General features: G+C 36.9%; 2 protein-coding genes and 1 long non-coding RNA gene across 3 annotated transcripts; 1 reads left to right on the top strand and 2 right to left on the bottom strand.

Annotated features, from left to right (window-relative positions):
• Nucleotides 1–1521: 1521 nt before the first annotated feature.
• LOC133722373 (uncharacterized) lies at nt 1522–4388 on the bottom strand. The gene is made up of 3 exons (XR_009852650.1): nt 3131–4388; nt 2543–2619; nt 1522–1663 (listed from the first exon to the last, which is right to left on the bottom strand). It is a non-coding gene; the product is annotated as an uncharacterized LOC133722373 (long non-coding RNA).
• A 4342-nt stretch (nt 4389–8730) lies between these two features.
• LOC133723199 (protein FAR1-RELATED SEQUENCE 5-like) lies at nt 8731–10626 on the top strand. The gene is made up of 3 exons (XM_062150017.1): nt 8731–9324; nt 9521–10437; nt 10545–10626. The coding sequence occupies exons 1-3, from the start codon at nt 8731–8733 to the stop codon at nt 10624–10626; spliced, it is 1593 nt and encodes a 530-aa protein (XP_062006001.1).
• A 3846-nt stretch (nt 10627–14472) lies between these two features.
• On the bottom strand, nt 14473–15862 carry LOC133721822 (protein C2-DOMAIN ABA-RELATED 1-like). The gene is made up of 2 exons (XM_062148557.1): nt 15585–15862; nt 14473–15025 (listed from the first exon to the last, which is right to left on the bottom strand). Exons 1-2 carry the CDS (start codon nt 15693–15695, stop codon nt 14639–14641), a joined length of 498 nt encoding a protein of 165 aa, XP_062004541.1. The 5' UTR covers nt 15696–15862; the 3' UTR covers nt 14473–14638.
• Between the last annotated feature and the right edge of the window lie 221 nt (nt 15863–16083).

A 16083-nucleotide genomic window follows, 5' to 3' on the forward strand; every position in this document is an offset into this window, starting at 1 on the left:
TATAAACTCAATAAGATGGTGTGCATGTTTTCTTTCCTGTTTGTTTAACCAACAACAACACCAAGGATCGAACCTTGGTCACCCAATACTGTTTTCAAAACCATAAACAACTCTACTGCACACATCTTTCATAATGATGCAATAAAAACAATCACTCAAAAAGAATCCAACAATCAATTAAGTCGCATCGAGGTCTAGCTAGTATCCTCTGAGTCAAACCAAACACAACAATTTCATCGATAGGATTAGGGATTTATAAAGCTAAACACATCCTGAGTTAGCTAGGAAAAACCCACGTTTTTAGAGTTACTCTTACAACTCTTATAGAATCTCGATAATTCCATCTATCAATTGCTTCAACAAAAACTCACCACAATTCGATCCCTAACATTTAGCGATTCAGAAATCGAATCAAACTCCATATCACATAGTAATTCACTTGAACCACTATGGATACCTAACAAAGTCACTAAAATCAATATCTGAAATTGCGTTTAACTATATCACCTAAAATCAATCACCAAAGGCAAACCCTTGCCTGACTCTAACATGTCCTCCATGCTTCTTCCTGCACCATACATAGGCCTCAAAATTCAATTTCATTCACTTGAACAAAACTATATTCACAAGTCTGCTATAGACATCAGGGAAAAACCCATACTTTTACTCATAACTTTTCCTTCTAAAAGTTCATCACGTAGTGTATATAAAATCACCACACAACCTTCTTAGTCTACACTAAGAATTCAATCTCACACAAGGTCAGCATAATTGCCTCAGAGTCACTTTAATCACGTATCACATGTCAATTACCAAAACTCCACTAAGACGTCTCTTTATAAAACAAGATATCTAATCCTTGATACGTACACCTCATCTAAACATCTGTACGTCCAACTTAAGAAGACAAAATTTATAACAATTCATACTCGTATCCACACTAGGTACGTGCATAGGTCCACACCATGTCTTCAACCAAACACTTCAACAATCAAAAGAACCTCATTTCCATAAAACAATCCTCGTTGACTTAACAGAGTTGAATCAAGAGGTTCCTATTCCTCAAGGATTGTAACTCGCGGCCACTGAACTTATTCCAATACGAACCTACAAGACAACTGTAAGGTTCTAAGTACAACCCCTTCGAATCTCCATCACCTAAGGAGTATAGTATGCTTGGCTAAGACATGTATAACACTTAAAACACAGTATAAGTCAAATACAAATTCATATTAACCAAGTCAATACTATAGGGAAGGTATTCACGTTCCCTAAACGACCTAGCGGCCTAAACAACTCCCAACACTCACGCATACCCAATGACTTAGCCAATACCGAAGAGCACACGATGGGGATCCGCTGCAGACGGGCCATCACTCGGAAGGTATTGACACATCACCAAATATGCACCTTACGCTCTGATACCAAACTGTCACGCCCCGGATTTTGAATGATAAATTCAAATCCGAAACCTGAATAATTACAATTACAAAAAAACCAAATCTCGAAACTTCGAGTTCATTATTACAATTCACTCTCACAATATATTATAAAGCTCAAATGAGCATAACACACCTCACAACTTACAATTGTTGTAAAACTCTAACAATTGCTCTAACCGCACGATCACCGTCCTGGTTCTCCTGTCCTGTAGGATTACCCGCTACACAATTTGAATAGTGTACCGGGAGTTGCAACAACACAAAACCCGGTAAGCTTTTTACAGCCAGTATGAGTAAACAAGAAAGAACTGTTGATTTATTAGATTTCAAGACTACCACAAACCCACGTTACTTTCTCACTCTCATATATATATGTAGACACTTATGAGTTACTCTCAATTTAGCTCATAAGATCACTCACTCTCGTATATATATATAGACACTTATGAGTTACTCTCAATTTAGCTCATAAGATCACTCACTCTCATATATATATATAGACACTTATGAGTTACTCTCAAATTCGTTCATAAGATTTCCCAACATTTGGTAGACAGACTCATATATATATATAGACCCTTATGAGTTACTCTCAATTTCCCTCATCAGGTTACCATATATATATTGACACTTATGAGTTACTCTCAATTTCACTCATAAGGTCACTCCACATTTGGCAGACAGACTAGAGCTCTAACTGAACGTAACCACTCGTCCGGCCACAGACGTGATTACGATTTAATACTATTAATAACCACCAGCCCGGTACGAGAGCGTGATTCACTAATAGATGCCATGGTCACCTCGTGACCTAGTGATCTCCACAGATCACAACAATTTATTGTTCCTCAACAATAAAACTCAACACCTCTCACAATATATTGTTTCTCAACAATAAACTCAATATCTCTCACAATATATTGTTTCTCAACAATAACTCAACACAACTCCAACAATACATATTATTTCACGTAATAATATATATACAGACATTCACACAGGAATGTCTAGTAACACCAACAATAGTTCATATGATTGCAACAAAATAAAGCAATTAATTGTATTGGGTTCGTAATATGAACCACGTGAGGTTTACTCACCTCGATAATCCCGCTGCGTCTTCAATTCAGCTCAAAATACGATCCACAATCGTCCACCAACTCAAACCGTCAATCACCTAGTCCAATAATGATCTTGACTTAGCAATCATTCATAAACCACACATATACGGAAATCCAACGGTCGGATTCTCACAAATCGCATTCCGAATCATTACTTCCCAATTTCAATCCAATTCAACCCAACTTTTCCTGGTTTGACCAGGATTGACCAATTTTGACCAATCGAGACTAATTCGATAATTAACTCAAATTACCGAACAATTTCTTAAAATTGTGATATCGATTTGACATATTAGGTGCACTACAATTTACTAAGGCCACCCAATATATATAAACCTTTCTTTTCTTTACTCACTAACATTTTTACAAAATGTTTATGCAGACCATTGTTATCACAATTTCTCAACTCCACGAACTAATTCAACTCCGTCGACAATTTAACTAACAACAATAATTTTCTACACACAAAGGCCATTTCATGCTTGTCCATAAATAACTAATTTTTCAACAATTAGTCAGTTAATATAACTAACTTGAATTCCTAATTTATAAGGATAGGATTCTCACCTTATCCCGAATCTTGCCAAGGTCATGAACTCGATGATTGCTGCACCTCATGGCCCTCATGCTCATGTAACTCAATCTGTCATCATGCCAAAATGAGTTTGCATCCAATTCCGGCAGCACAAGGGTAGCATCCATTTACATTATTACCATCATCACCACCCACATCATCATCATCATCACCTACATCATCATCACATTAACATCAAAATCTGCAAGCTCCACCGAACTCTCACTCCCTCACTCTCATTTCTCAACTCCACAGATCCGAAGTCCTCCCAAAAATGCAGAACTCCTCAGCCACATCCAAATCAATAGCTTCCAAAGCAGCCAAAGCATTACTCTATAACTGGATTGGACCTCTGAACTGTCCCTCACTCACCCACAGTACTCAAACCCTTCTCAAACACCAAAACCTCAAATCTTTTACAAACAGGTCGACGAACTTCGAATCGGATCCTTCGAGCACGGACTGGAGCTCCTTGCTCTGGAGGACGAGGAAGTGAGTCAACTCGGTGGCCGACTAGACCGAGCAAGCAATCTCAGTGGAGAGAGAAGAGAATGGAGAAGGAAGAGAAGACAGGAAGGTGGTAGTGCGATCTGTATCGAGTGGTGCCGGTGCCTCAAGAATGGCCATAATTGTTTTCTTGCAAAAGTGACCTTCTGGGTAAGTCTCATCGCAATTAAAGCAAAGACTCTTTGCTCTTCTCTTTCTTTATTCTGCGGTAGACAACGCCTAATGGGCTGCTTGTTGCTGCTGCCCCCATGGAATCCAAGAAGAAGAAGCAGAAAAGTGATGAAAGGATGATTGCCACCGACACCCACTAACTCAAAATCAAATACCAAGTAATAAATATTGGATATTATTCTAGTGTTGCATGAACTGATGGATGAGAGAGTGAGAGGTAGTGCGCACCATGGGGAGAAAAGGAAAAGAAAGAAAAGAAAGAGGAGGGACCGGGGAAAGGGAAAGGAAAAGAAAAAAGAAAGAAGAAAATATAATTTTCTATTTCAAAAAGAATCCCTAATTTCAAATAATCGTAACTTAATCATACGAGCTCCGAAAATTGCATTCCACATATGCACGCGATCGTATCGACGAGCTCTACAACTTTCATGAAGGAAGTTTTCCAAAATTCCGTACGTAGAAAAGTCGATTTTTCTTGAATCGCACAATCCGAGCTTTTGTTAAAAAGAAAAGTTTCGGGACTTCGATAATTCAAAAAGATGAATTAATTAGAGTAATATTCGTGCAAAATCACTTTAATCATTTCGTACTAATTCATGAAACGAAAATGAAAATTGCGGGTATTACACAAGGTAAGCTAGCTTCCAAGCAACACCATTCCAAATCCAAAGGGTGGCTTTGAAGACGCCAACAATTGACAAGCAAAGGAGCTGTATCTAGGCTGAAAGATGTTAAACAATAAGTGCTACATAGGAGGCAACCCATATCAGAAAGGACCTGTGGAGGAGTTATCAACACATATTTGCTTTCTTGACCTTCTCTACTCTTTATGTTTTCGTTGGTTTTTAATTTTGGACAATTAATTTTAATTTCGGTTTTCATTTTTGGTTTTTGGTTTATGGTTTGCATTAACTATCCCTATATGCTTATTTTGTGCTTTGCATGCTATGGGTTGTTTTACATTGAGGACAATGTATGATTTAAGTGTGGGGGGAATGATTAACATTACACTTTGTTTTCAGGTTGTTAGTTTTGTGGTTGAAAATATAAAAAAATTGAAAAAGGAAAAAAAAATCAGAAAATGTCGAAAAAGAAAAATTTTTGTGTTAATTTTTTGTCTTATTTTCTTTTTTGTTTGTTGAGTCAAAAATTGTTTCGAGCAAATATCTTCTTCAAACTAGGTCCATCTGAGTAGGATGTGATGTCTAAGGTGTGGTTTGGATACGAGAAGTGCTAGCAAAGGGTCTCGTCCCTGCTAATCAAGTAAGCTGAGCTCCGCCAAAATAGTTCCTCTCTTCACCAGGTCATGTCTCAAAGGAGTTACCGAAAGAAGAAGAGAAAAAGCCCAAGTCCAAAATTGTTTTTGTGTCTCATTGCCTCATTTTTTTTTTTGTTTTTGATTTTTAAGTCTTACGATCGCCCTTTCGACTATCTAGGATGTGCTTATATCTCTGAAATCATGGCTAAAAGATTATCTCTGTTAAAGGAAAAACACATTATGTGCCTTTGTCAAAGTGATTGACGGAGAGGGAATCAAGGAATTAGCGATTACCATCAATCAGCAAAGATTACGGATCAATCAGCATTTAATGTCATCATTGTAATTGATATTTCCGTTGTAATTCTCTCCCTATATAAAGGGACTATGAAATGAAATGAGTAGACCAATTCTAATTCTCATTTTACTTTTACAATCTCAAAATTAAGATAGAAATTTATTTTTCTTTAGTTAAATACGACTTATATGTGATATATAACTGTGTTGTGGATATGAATTTGAGAACATGGTACAAATTATGAGCATGCTAAAATGAGTTTTTATTCAAAATAGCCCATGTGAGAATTCGAGCCATATACCTTTTTTCTTCTGAGTGATTAACGTCATATATACTTTATGTATATTCTTATTTTCTTGGCGATGCTTGGTTGATCTCATTATCTTTCATTTGATTGATTACATGTCATAGCTCTTTAATAGACTATAGAATGCTATAATTCACTTTTATACTTGTCAAAACTTTTATCAATATATATCCCTGATTTTGGAAAGGATTAAAGGCACCTTAGGATTTTATCACCATTGCCAAATAAGCCTGTGTCCCCATTTGTGTACACATGTTGTGCACTAATTGATGTGCTCATATTTTCCTATATTTCTTTGCCTCTTAATCTTAGTATTTATGCTTAGTCCTCCTTATTTCGAGTCATTTATGTTGTTATAGTGTTTTTGTAGGTTTGTCTCATAAAGAGAAGAAAAGAAGCTAAAATGAGCTAACTAGGATTAAAAGACGCCCAGGTTCCAGAATCTGTCTATGCAGAACATCCAACTTCGCCAAATTACTGGGAAATGCTCAGATCGAATCAGACAATGAACCTTATATCATTGGAAATCTACGGATGTCTACTTTCTGTAGAATTTTACGGATCTCGATTTCGATACTTCTGGAGAAAGTTATGATTATTTTAGTGAAGATAGGTCGGACATGAAATCTGCTCAGGATTTTACACACATTCATGGAGAACTCAAGTTTTGCGATGCAAGATTGTCAATCCTAATGTTTCAAGGAAGTTAATTCAGTTGAGGATTCAATGAGAAACTTATTCCTACTTTTACAAGAGATATTTCAAGCTTTTCCCATTCCAAATGAAGAAAGGAATCTAAATCCAAGTTTTACAAGGAAACATGAGGCCAAAGATGAGCAAAAATCTTCCCTATATAAGGGAGCACGAATTTACATGAGAAAGGAGTCTCGGAGCACAATGTAGACGCCTAAGGAGCAGAGATGACTCATCCATCTTCCCTTTCTTTTCCCTTCCATTCTTTTTATGTTTTTCCTATGTTTTATTTAGTTATATTTTGCTAAACCTTTTTCTAGGGTTAGAATGATGCCCTAGCATGATTGTTTATGTACTTTGATGATTTATTGATGGATTTATAGTTTCTTTATGATGAATTCTTAGTCACTATTTGAATTAATGCTTTATGTTTAAGTTCTTTGATTGATCACCTTAGGGCTTTGCATCTAGTAATTAGAAGATGAATTTGAGGCGTACCTGCAATATAATTCAAATTAGCTTCTTGTGATTAAGAGTTGTGAATTACATTATTGTCGTACCTGAAGTAATGGTTTGCATGATTCTCTTGTTTTCTAAAACATAATGAGTCCTATGTGTTAAATTTATGCCGTACCTGGATAAATTGCATGTTAGGATATACGACCTCTGCCGTACCTGGACTTAGATACGGGAATTGTCATCAAAAGGAACAAAAGAATCTGTTAATTACATTGAAACATAAATAGGATTGTTAGTGGTTGATTTCGAAACCCTAGGTTTTATCATTAGTTGTTTGATTCTTTAATTCTCAAATTATTTGTTTATTGAAAAAACCTTAAAACCATATCTTCTTTAGTTTGATTGTTTATGTGTTTTTGTGTTTGGATTAATTAGGTTAGGATTTAAATTAATTATCAATCCTCAGTTGGAACGACCTCGTACTTGCACACTATACTAACGACGATTCGTGCGCTTGCGAGTTTTAATTAAAATTTTCACAACAAGTTTTTGGCGCCGTTGCCGGGGATTTATCTAGGGGGTGTACATCTTTGTGCACACAAATAGGGACACAAGCTTATTTGGCAATGGTGGTAATTTCCTAGGGTGCCTTTATCCTTTCCAAGGTCTAAGCATATATTGATAAAAGTCTCAACGAGTATAAGAGTGAATTCTAGCATTCTATAGTCCATTAAACTTAATCTATGGCAAGTAATCAATCAAAATGAAAGAATAATGAGATCAACAAAATCATCGCCAAGAAAATAAGATGACATATATATATTTTTTTTCATTTAACACTCAACAAAGAAAAGGCAAATAGGCTCAAATATCTCACATAGGTATGTATGAATCAAAAACTTGTCTTAACATGCTATTTTCTGTACCATGTAAGCAAGGCCACATCCACTACACATACATATGACAATCATACATCTTTATTAACCAAAGAATAAAGTCAAACATCATCTCAATTTTATGATCCTCTTAAGCCATGATTTCTGAAATATATACTCATCAAAATGACAGAGGAATTTCAACATTCATCACATACTCAGTGCATATCTTCAGTACGTTACCATTAAGTCTTTTATTTTTCTTTCCGCTATTGTACAGTTTATGCCCTTTGTTGATAAACTTCAGTCCTCATGATATCTAGTTGACGTTATGTAAAATTCTTTCATGTTCATTTAATTGTTAAAGTTTTTGTTCATTTTCATAATCACTACATGTCATAGCCTTTTTTATTCTAGATACGTGGGTTCTACATGAGCATGATTGTTATGAGTTTGATTATTATTCTATACAGGTAAGCACACCTCAAGTAGAGAACGGTGTAATGAATACTCCAATTAGGAGAGTTGAACAATTAGAAGCACCATACTTAGGGATGCTTTTTGAAACAATAGAAGAAGCCAGAAAGTATTATGAAGATTATGGTCGGCAACAAGGCTATTGGATTCGAACTCAATCTTCAAGTAAGACAAGATCACATTCGGACGAGGTGACTAGTTGTCATTTTGTTTGTGCACATCAAGGAAAATATATATGGAAGAAAAAGATTAATGAGGAGTGGAAAAAAAATCAGCAGAGAGAGACTTGTGAGAATGAGAATGAAATTGGAGATGAGAATGGGAATGAGAATGTTGATAAAGGCAGAGATATGAATATAAAGAAAGTAGGTAAAAATTGTTCTACAGCGAAATGTGGGTGCAAAGCTAGTATGTGAGTCATTCATGAGAAGTGGTCGAACAAATGGAGAGTATCTGTTTTTAGGGACTTTCACAATCACAAAGTAGTTACTCCAGCAAGAAGAATGAAGATGAAGTCAAATAAACATATGCCTAAAGCAGCGAGGAGTATGACTGAAATATTCCATAAAGAAAATTTGCAGATTGCAAAAGTTCATTCAATCCTTGGTGGTGCTCAAATTGGTTTTAACAAAAGAGATTGTTATAACCACTTAAGAAATGTTCATCATAGACAATTGGATGGAGGAGATGCTCAGTCAGTCCTCACTTACTTCAGGAAAAAGCAAGCTGAGAATCCCCAATTTTTTTATGCAATCCAATGCGACGAAGATGGAAGAGCAACTAATTTCTTTTGGGTCGACTCTCGATCACGGACAGCTTATGAATATTTTGGAGATGTGGTCACATTCGACACAACTTATAGGACAAACAAGTATGATATGTCGTTTGCGCCATTCACAGGAGTAAACCACCACTGGCAATCAATACAATTCGGCTGTGCACTTCTACAAGATGAGACGGAGGCTACCTTTTTGTGGTTATTTGAGACATGGCTACAAGCAATGGGAGGTCGTCATCCAATTTCCATTATTACTGACCAAGACTTGGCAATGAAGGGAGCAATTGCCAAGATATTTCCAAATACTCGCCATCGTTTATGCCTTTGGCATATCAAGAAGAAGTTTGTTGAGAAGCTGTCCCATGTGTACTATAAGAAATCGAAATTCAAGAAGGAGATGAAGAAATGTATTCAATTAACATACAAGATTGAAGATTTTGAAGAAAAATGGAAGACTTTGATGACAGAAAATGGATTGGAAGAAAATGAATGGTTAAATAATCTTTATGAGATACGTACTTCTTGGGTGCCGGTTTATCATCGTGGAACATTTTTTGCAGGAATCAAGTGAGGGAATTAATTCATTTTTCGATGGATTTGTTACTTCAACAACAAATCTTAGAGAATTTGTTGTTAAATATGATCAAGCACTAAAGAGGATTATAGATAATGAAAGTGATGAAGACTTTGAAACAGAACACAAGTTTCGTATCGTGAATGATGATGAATTCCTTTTGAAAGATGCAGCAAAGTTGTATACCAGAAATGTTTTCAACAAATTCAAGGTACAATGGATTCAAATTAAGCACTACAAGGTTGAAGAAAGGGAATGCGACAATGAATGGCACTCATACCTGGTGAAAAAAAGACTTGGAGAACATGAGCAAGATTTTATGGTGAAGATAGATTTGACAACATACAAGGGTTCTTGTGAGTGCCAAAACTTTGAGTTTGTTGGAATACTTTGTCGGCACTTGTTAAAAGTATTTTCACGTCTGGATATTGAAACAATACCAGCACATTTTATTCTTCCAAGATGGAGACAAGAAGCAAACAAATTTAGGATAATGGATTCTGAAGATTTGGTGAAAAGTGTTGGTAAAGAAGAATCAGAAGCTGTAAGACTTAGCCATATGTATCACCAAGCAACTAAATTGGCATGTATTGCTGCACCTTCAAAGGAGGGATACACAATATTAATGGATGCTTTAAATGAAGTATCAAGAAAATTGCCAAAAATTTCAGATCAGCCTGCTATCATTAGGGAAATGAGTGTTCCTCTAAACCAAGATGATCATACTACCATGGAAACTAGTGCTTCCCCAAATAGAGATGATCCATGTACTAATATTCTTTCTTCCCAGTCATTGCTCTTGGACACAAATATCTCTAAGACCAAAGGCAAGAAGAAAGAAACTAAGAGTTCTGGCAGAATAAAGAGTGGTGTTGAGTTGGCCATGGAGACAGGGAAAAGAAGGTCTACATTATGCTCCAAGTCAGAACACAACAAACAAACTTGTTCTTTGAATTCACAAAGAAGAAAGATTCAATGACCTGCAACTTGTAAGTAATTACATCTTTCAGTGTTACATGTCTGAGCCATTATTTTGGTTTTGTGTTCATATTGCGATTGAACATAGCAATTGCAAAATTTTACATGCTTTAAACTGAAAAAGGACAAAAAAAAAAAAAAACTATCCATGAATTAATAGATTCATGTGAATGTTATGTTAGCAGAACAACTAAGTATATTTTATAGACTTGAATTGTGTTAGAGACAACTTGGTATACTTTGTTGAGGACTAACGCGGTTTACTGTTTTTGTAGGGATGGTTAAGATCTTTGGAAGTGACCAAAGTTGCTTGGAGAGTCGAGTGATTGATTTTGGAGCTACATCACTATTTAACTTTTGAAGTTGAAGATCAAGTGGTTTTGAAATTGTTAGCTTGAACTAGGTTTTTTTTTTCCCTCTCTATCTCTCTCTCTCTCTGACTTTGTATGACTTGGTGAGCAATTTCAATTTATTTTGACTTTGCATGACTTGAGTATGATGATACGACCAATATGTGCACATAATGCTTTCTTTATAGGTTTACAAAGGAAACAGGGTGAAAAAGTTGGTAATTGAAGTATAATTGGCGTATTTTGTTCAATTGGATTATACCATGGAAAGAGAAAACGTTGAAGAAGAGGAAAGAATTCCTCTGAAGATTGTCTTTCCTTATTTTTCTTTAATTAATGAGTTTTAGTTAGGATTAAATTAATTCAATGAGAGAGAAAAAAAAAATGAAAAATGAAAAATTCAAATTTAATATCATCCATTGATAGTCTTTTAATCTAATGGTTGATAATTGAAGTATAATTTTGACTATAATTTGTGATGCCACGGATCCGTCCCCATGAATAAATATGGGAAATGACTTTTTGATGTTTTCATTGTTTCCTGGAAACAACCTGTCAATTAGAGAAAGTGATTTTTTTTTTTTTTTTTACTTTTAAGCACATAGATCCACAAACTCTTCTCCTCTATTTTGATCTTTCTCTCTTTCTTTCTCACAATTTCCATTGAGACTTATCATCTCTTCTCATGATCTCATCTACTTTATTTGCTGTTTGAACTTTCTTCTTCCCTGTCTTTTTCAATCAATTGAAACTTGCAGAATCATGCAGTAAAGAATAATGAAGGATTTAGAAAATCTCTCTTTCATGTGTCAGATCTAATTTATACGGATGATTCAGGGTGAAAGGTTCGGTATTTTATGGTTCAATATAATTGGATTATCTCATGGGCAAGAGGAATTAACAACTAAGGTTGAGACATTTGATTGAATTATTTTTTTGAGGGATTTGATTATTCTTGTTCAATCCCCTTCACAATACTGTGTCTCTTTTCTCATAACAACCAATAAAGGATTCATAATCAATACAAACAAAATAGTCAATCTTTAGTTGAGTTTACTTGAGGACTTGGAAATTTCGACCTTTATTAAAGCACACAAGAAAACAAAGATCGTTGCTGAAAAGAGAAAAAGAAAACAAGGATAGTTTGGACCAGACCCTAGCATTCAGATACAGTATACAAAGAGATCGAAACAAACTGTCAACATTAAGAAAGAGCGTTATTAAAAGCCACAAAGCTGCGCTGGTGTAATACTGTGAGAGCTTGATGTTCCGTCCGGCGACACGTCCTTGGGGCGTTGTCGTCGGACGGGTCTGCGAGGTTTCTGTGAATACTAGAGGGGCTCTCTGGCTTAGGCATGGTCTAGGAAAGGCGGATGTGCAATGGATGGTGGTTTGGGCAGATCTGTTCCGATCTGACCTTCTCTGGTCGTGGGCGAGCACGGGTGCAGAGTGGCGTGGGGGTTTTGCTGGCAGGCATCAGGTTCTGAGGTCACCGAAGCGGATCGGATCAGAGCCGTGGATGGGGCGTCGATCTCCTGGCAATGGCAATCCGGAATGGATCTGTAATACCTTGAGTTGGCCTCTGATATCAGCCACGATCTATGGTCGGCAGCGGGTTGCTGCAGGGTCGATGGCGCCGGTTTGGTGGTGGGATTGCATGGTTGCTGCTCGTTGGTGGCGGAGTTGGTGGAGGAGGGACTGGATTTCTGCAGATTCGGCGTTCCATGGGGAGATTGGAGGTTGGGCTGGGCTTAGCGAGTTGGGCCCTTTCTGGTGGGCTGTTGACTTTAGTTTTATACATAATTGTTCTTCTTTTATAGTTTGTTGTCTGTTTATAATAAGTCTCTACCCTAGGTTGGTAGGACGAGATGGGCTTTGTGCCGGTTTATGCACTTTGTGTGCCTCGTCTGCTCTAGGTAGGGGGCGAGTTCCTTGCATTTGCAAATGGTCGCAACCTCCTAGTGGCAGTAACGTGTCTGCTCTAGGTAGGCGACGAATTTCTTGCTTTGTCAAATGGTCGCTACCTCCTAGTGGCAGGGTGAAACTTGGTGTCACTGGATGTATTTTCCAGTGGCAACATGGTGGGAAAGCTGTGAGAATGGATATTATGCTATGCTGTCTTCGAGTTGTAGACCGAGTTATCTTTCCGTTGTGTCACCGCTGGGGAGCAAATAGAGCCGTCTGGAGCGCGTTCTTTGCTAGCTGGTGTGTATTTGAATACAATTGTTTAGTAGAGACTCAGGATATTATTTCAGGATGTACTCTAGGTGCCTATTGTAATCAGGGGTTTAGGCTCATTGTCCCCCCCTTGTATTCGACGGTTTCATTAATCAAGGCTTGAGGGCAGCCGCACCAGCCCTTTATTAAAAAAAAAAAATAGTCAATCTTTCATGATTACTGAGGAGAAAAACTAAACTAAGTGCTATAGATATATTTTTTTTTTTTTTTAAATGATAGATATGTTTTTAATATTTCAAGTTTCGAAATACTTGTACCGAACATGTATTTACATCTTAAAAACTTGTAGTTTAATTCCCCGTTTTCATTCTACAATCCAGTATGACAAAAATAGTTTCATAAAACGTTATAGGACACACCCTTAATTTTCTCAAATTTTCAAATATTCTGTTGTTTGTAATCTTGTAATTTGCAAATTTGGGCTATTAGTCGACTTATTCTTATTCTCAACTTCTCACAATAAGTTCATGAATTTCACCTTGAAACCAACAAAAAATGATATAAAAGAAAAAATAAAGCTAAAAAAATTGGTTATTATTTGATAGATTTTTTTTAATATTTTGCTAAATAAGAAATTGGGTTGATATGTATAGAAAATATAAATTAAAAAGAAGATAGTAAAGACAATTAAAAACGGACCTTCGCTAGAAGAAAAAAAAAAACCATTAAAATGACCTGAAACGGAATTGGGCTAACCCGAAAAATAGGCCCAATCTAAAATTCGGCTCAATCATTTTTAAGTCGATTGTTGATTTGGACTTTGAGCCTAATTGACTGTTTCGGGTCGAAGTCGGTTTGGGCCTGAAACCGACCTGTACCGACATATACAGGAGCACCGTTTCATCATGTAGAGCGCACCTGTAAGTCGGGGGAAAACCTCCACCGCGCCGCCCAGTCACCTGTGACCAGAACAACACACGGGGAAGAGTCTACCATATGCGAATAGGCCGTCGCAGCAACCATCGACCCGATCCAGACCCATGCCTCTAAACAATCCAAGAGCATTAGCAAAAGACATCGCCAGAGGAACAACCTCCTACTTCGAAGCTATAGCCCCCGACGGCCCGACCCGACACTAATATATCCAACCAAAAACCCATTGAAACCACGGATGTTCACCAAAGAACCAATCAAAAAACCATGATCGGTGAAACAAAACTCAGAAAAGAAACAAACTTGCCAGGACCCAAAATAAAACATTCCTTCTCCTGGCAAAGAACGTTGCCGCATCCTCCATGCTCATTTCAACCAAAAGACCCACAAGTATACGAGGGAAGAACCCGATACACCGTTGAAAGGTCGAAAGCCCTCTCCAACCTGGTGGTCTTTAGAAAAATCCTAGCAGAGCTTCTCATAGGACATTTTGTCAATCTAGAGAAAGCGATATTTATTTCTTTTTTACTGTGCACATACATAGAATTAGAAAAGGTATCGCATACAATTTGTAGTTTAATAGTTGATGACAATACATGGAAGGATAGCATCTGTAACTCCTCTGGACATTACGAATGGAAAATCAGACACAGTGAGATCAGTAACTACAGACCCCTAGAACTAGGTACATCAATCCACTGCAATTGGAGTTCCACTTCCCCGCACTCGACATTTCTGAGTCTGAGAACCATGTTCTGTACAAGTTTGCCTTCGGAGTAAATAATGCAGCTCTCTTCAGCTAGACAGTTTTGCTTGTTCATCTGCACTTTAGAAATTATGGCTCCATCTTCAAGGCCTTGGAAACCCATCTTCAAGGCTTTAATGAATGGACCAATCTCAAACTCTGCATCCCCCATTTTGTCATCAAAACTAAATGTATCCTTGTCATACACAGAGACCAGGATTGGAAGATTTGGATCAGCAATTGAAAGAGTCAATTGTTCATTCCACTCAGGATTCACGCTCTTCTTCACTACACGAGTCTTTAGCTTCTGCATTACAAAGGAATCTCTATTAGCTATGAGTTAAAAACTACAAGATGAGGATTGGAACTTTAGAATTTCCATATTTACCGAGACCGATGTTGTTTTCAATTTTTATATTTCTATTAGATGTTCTTAATTTATTGATTGTCATATAGTGCTTTCGATTGACCGCTATGTCATGCTCAATGAAAAAGTCAAGGGCCGAGAGAAAATAAAAACAAACCATAGGATCAGATTAGAAGGTTAAAATGCAAAACAAAATACAAGTCCAATCAAGGAAAAAAAAAAAAAAAAAAATCCAAGTGCCTGATCAACACCAGAAGAAAATAGTTTACAATCTATAAGTCCAAGCAGTTTTTTGTAAGGATCAGGATTATCAGTGACCGGTTGCTTGGTTGAAGATATTAAAGGCCTATTGCAAGCTATTCCGGATACTATTTAAATTCATATAGCAATCTACAATTTAGTAGAACGTTCTGCCATAAATTTGTGACAGCGGAAAAGTAGATATATAATTCCCAAACCCAGAAATGGAAGAAAAAAAGCAGAAAAGAAATGAAAGTACCTGCTTGCCCATTCTGACAATGAGATAAGGGTCGCTGCTTCTCATGTCTCTGACGGCAAGGTTCACTCCTCTTTGGACATGAATTCTCAGCAGACCCAACATGTTCTCCATTGCTAGTTAGCTTCAATGTACAGTACGACCAGATTTAATCTCGCACCACAAACAAATTAGTAGGAGAAGGATGAAGGGCTTAGTAGTATGGATGCGATCTCGATCTGTGAACTGTGAAGTTGTTGAGAAAGGAGGAGGTAGCTAGCTAGTTTGATGATTTATATACACTAAACCCACGACTGTGTCTTGCTTTATATAATGTCTGAAAGTGTTTGCGTTAGCTAGAAGAAGCCACTATAATAATATTACTGTGTATGTTCAACGCGACGAATCTTTCCATAAAGAATTACTTCACATGGATCACGCGCTCGTTTTCTTCTAGACTCCATCACTCGTTTTGTGTTTTTAATTATATTTGTTTTCATATGAATTAGGGTTGTCTACAAAG

The sequence above is a fragment of the Rosa rugosa genome, chromosome 7 (assembly GCF_958449725.1).
Source record: "Rosa rugosa chromosome 7, drRosRugo1.1, whole genome shotgun sequence".
Taxonomy (NCBI): Eukaryota; Viridiplantae; Streptophyta; class Magnoliopsida; order Rosales; family Rosaceae; genus Rosa; species Rosa rugosa.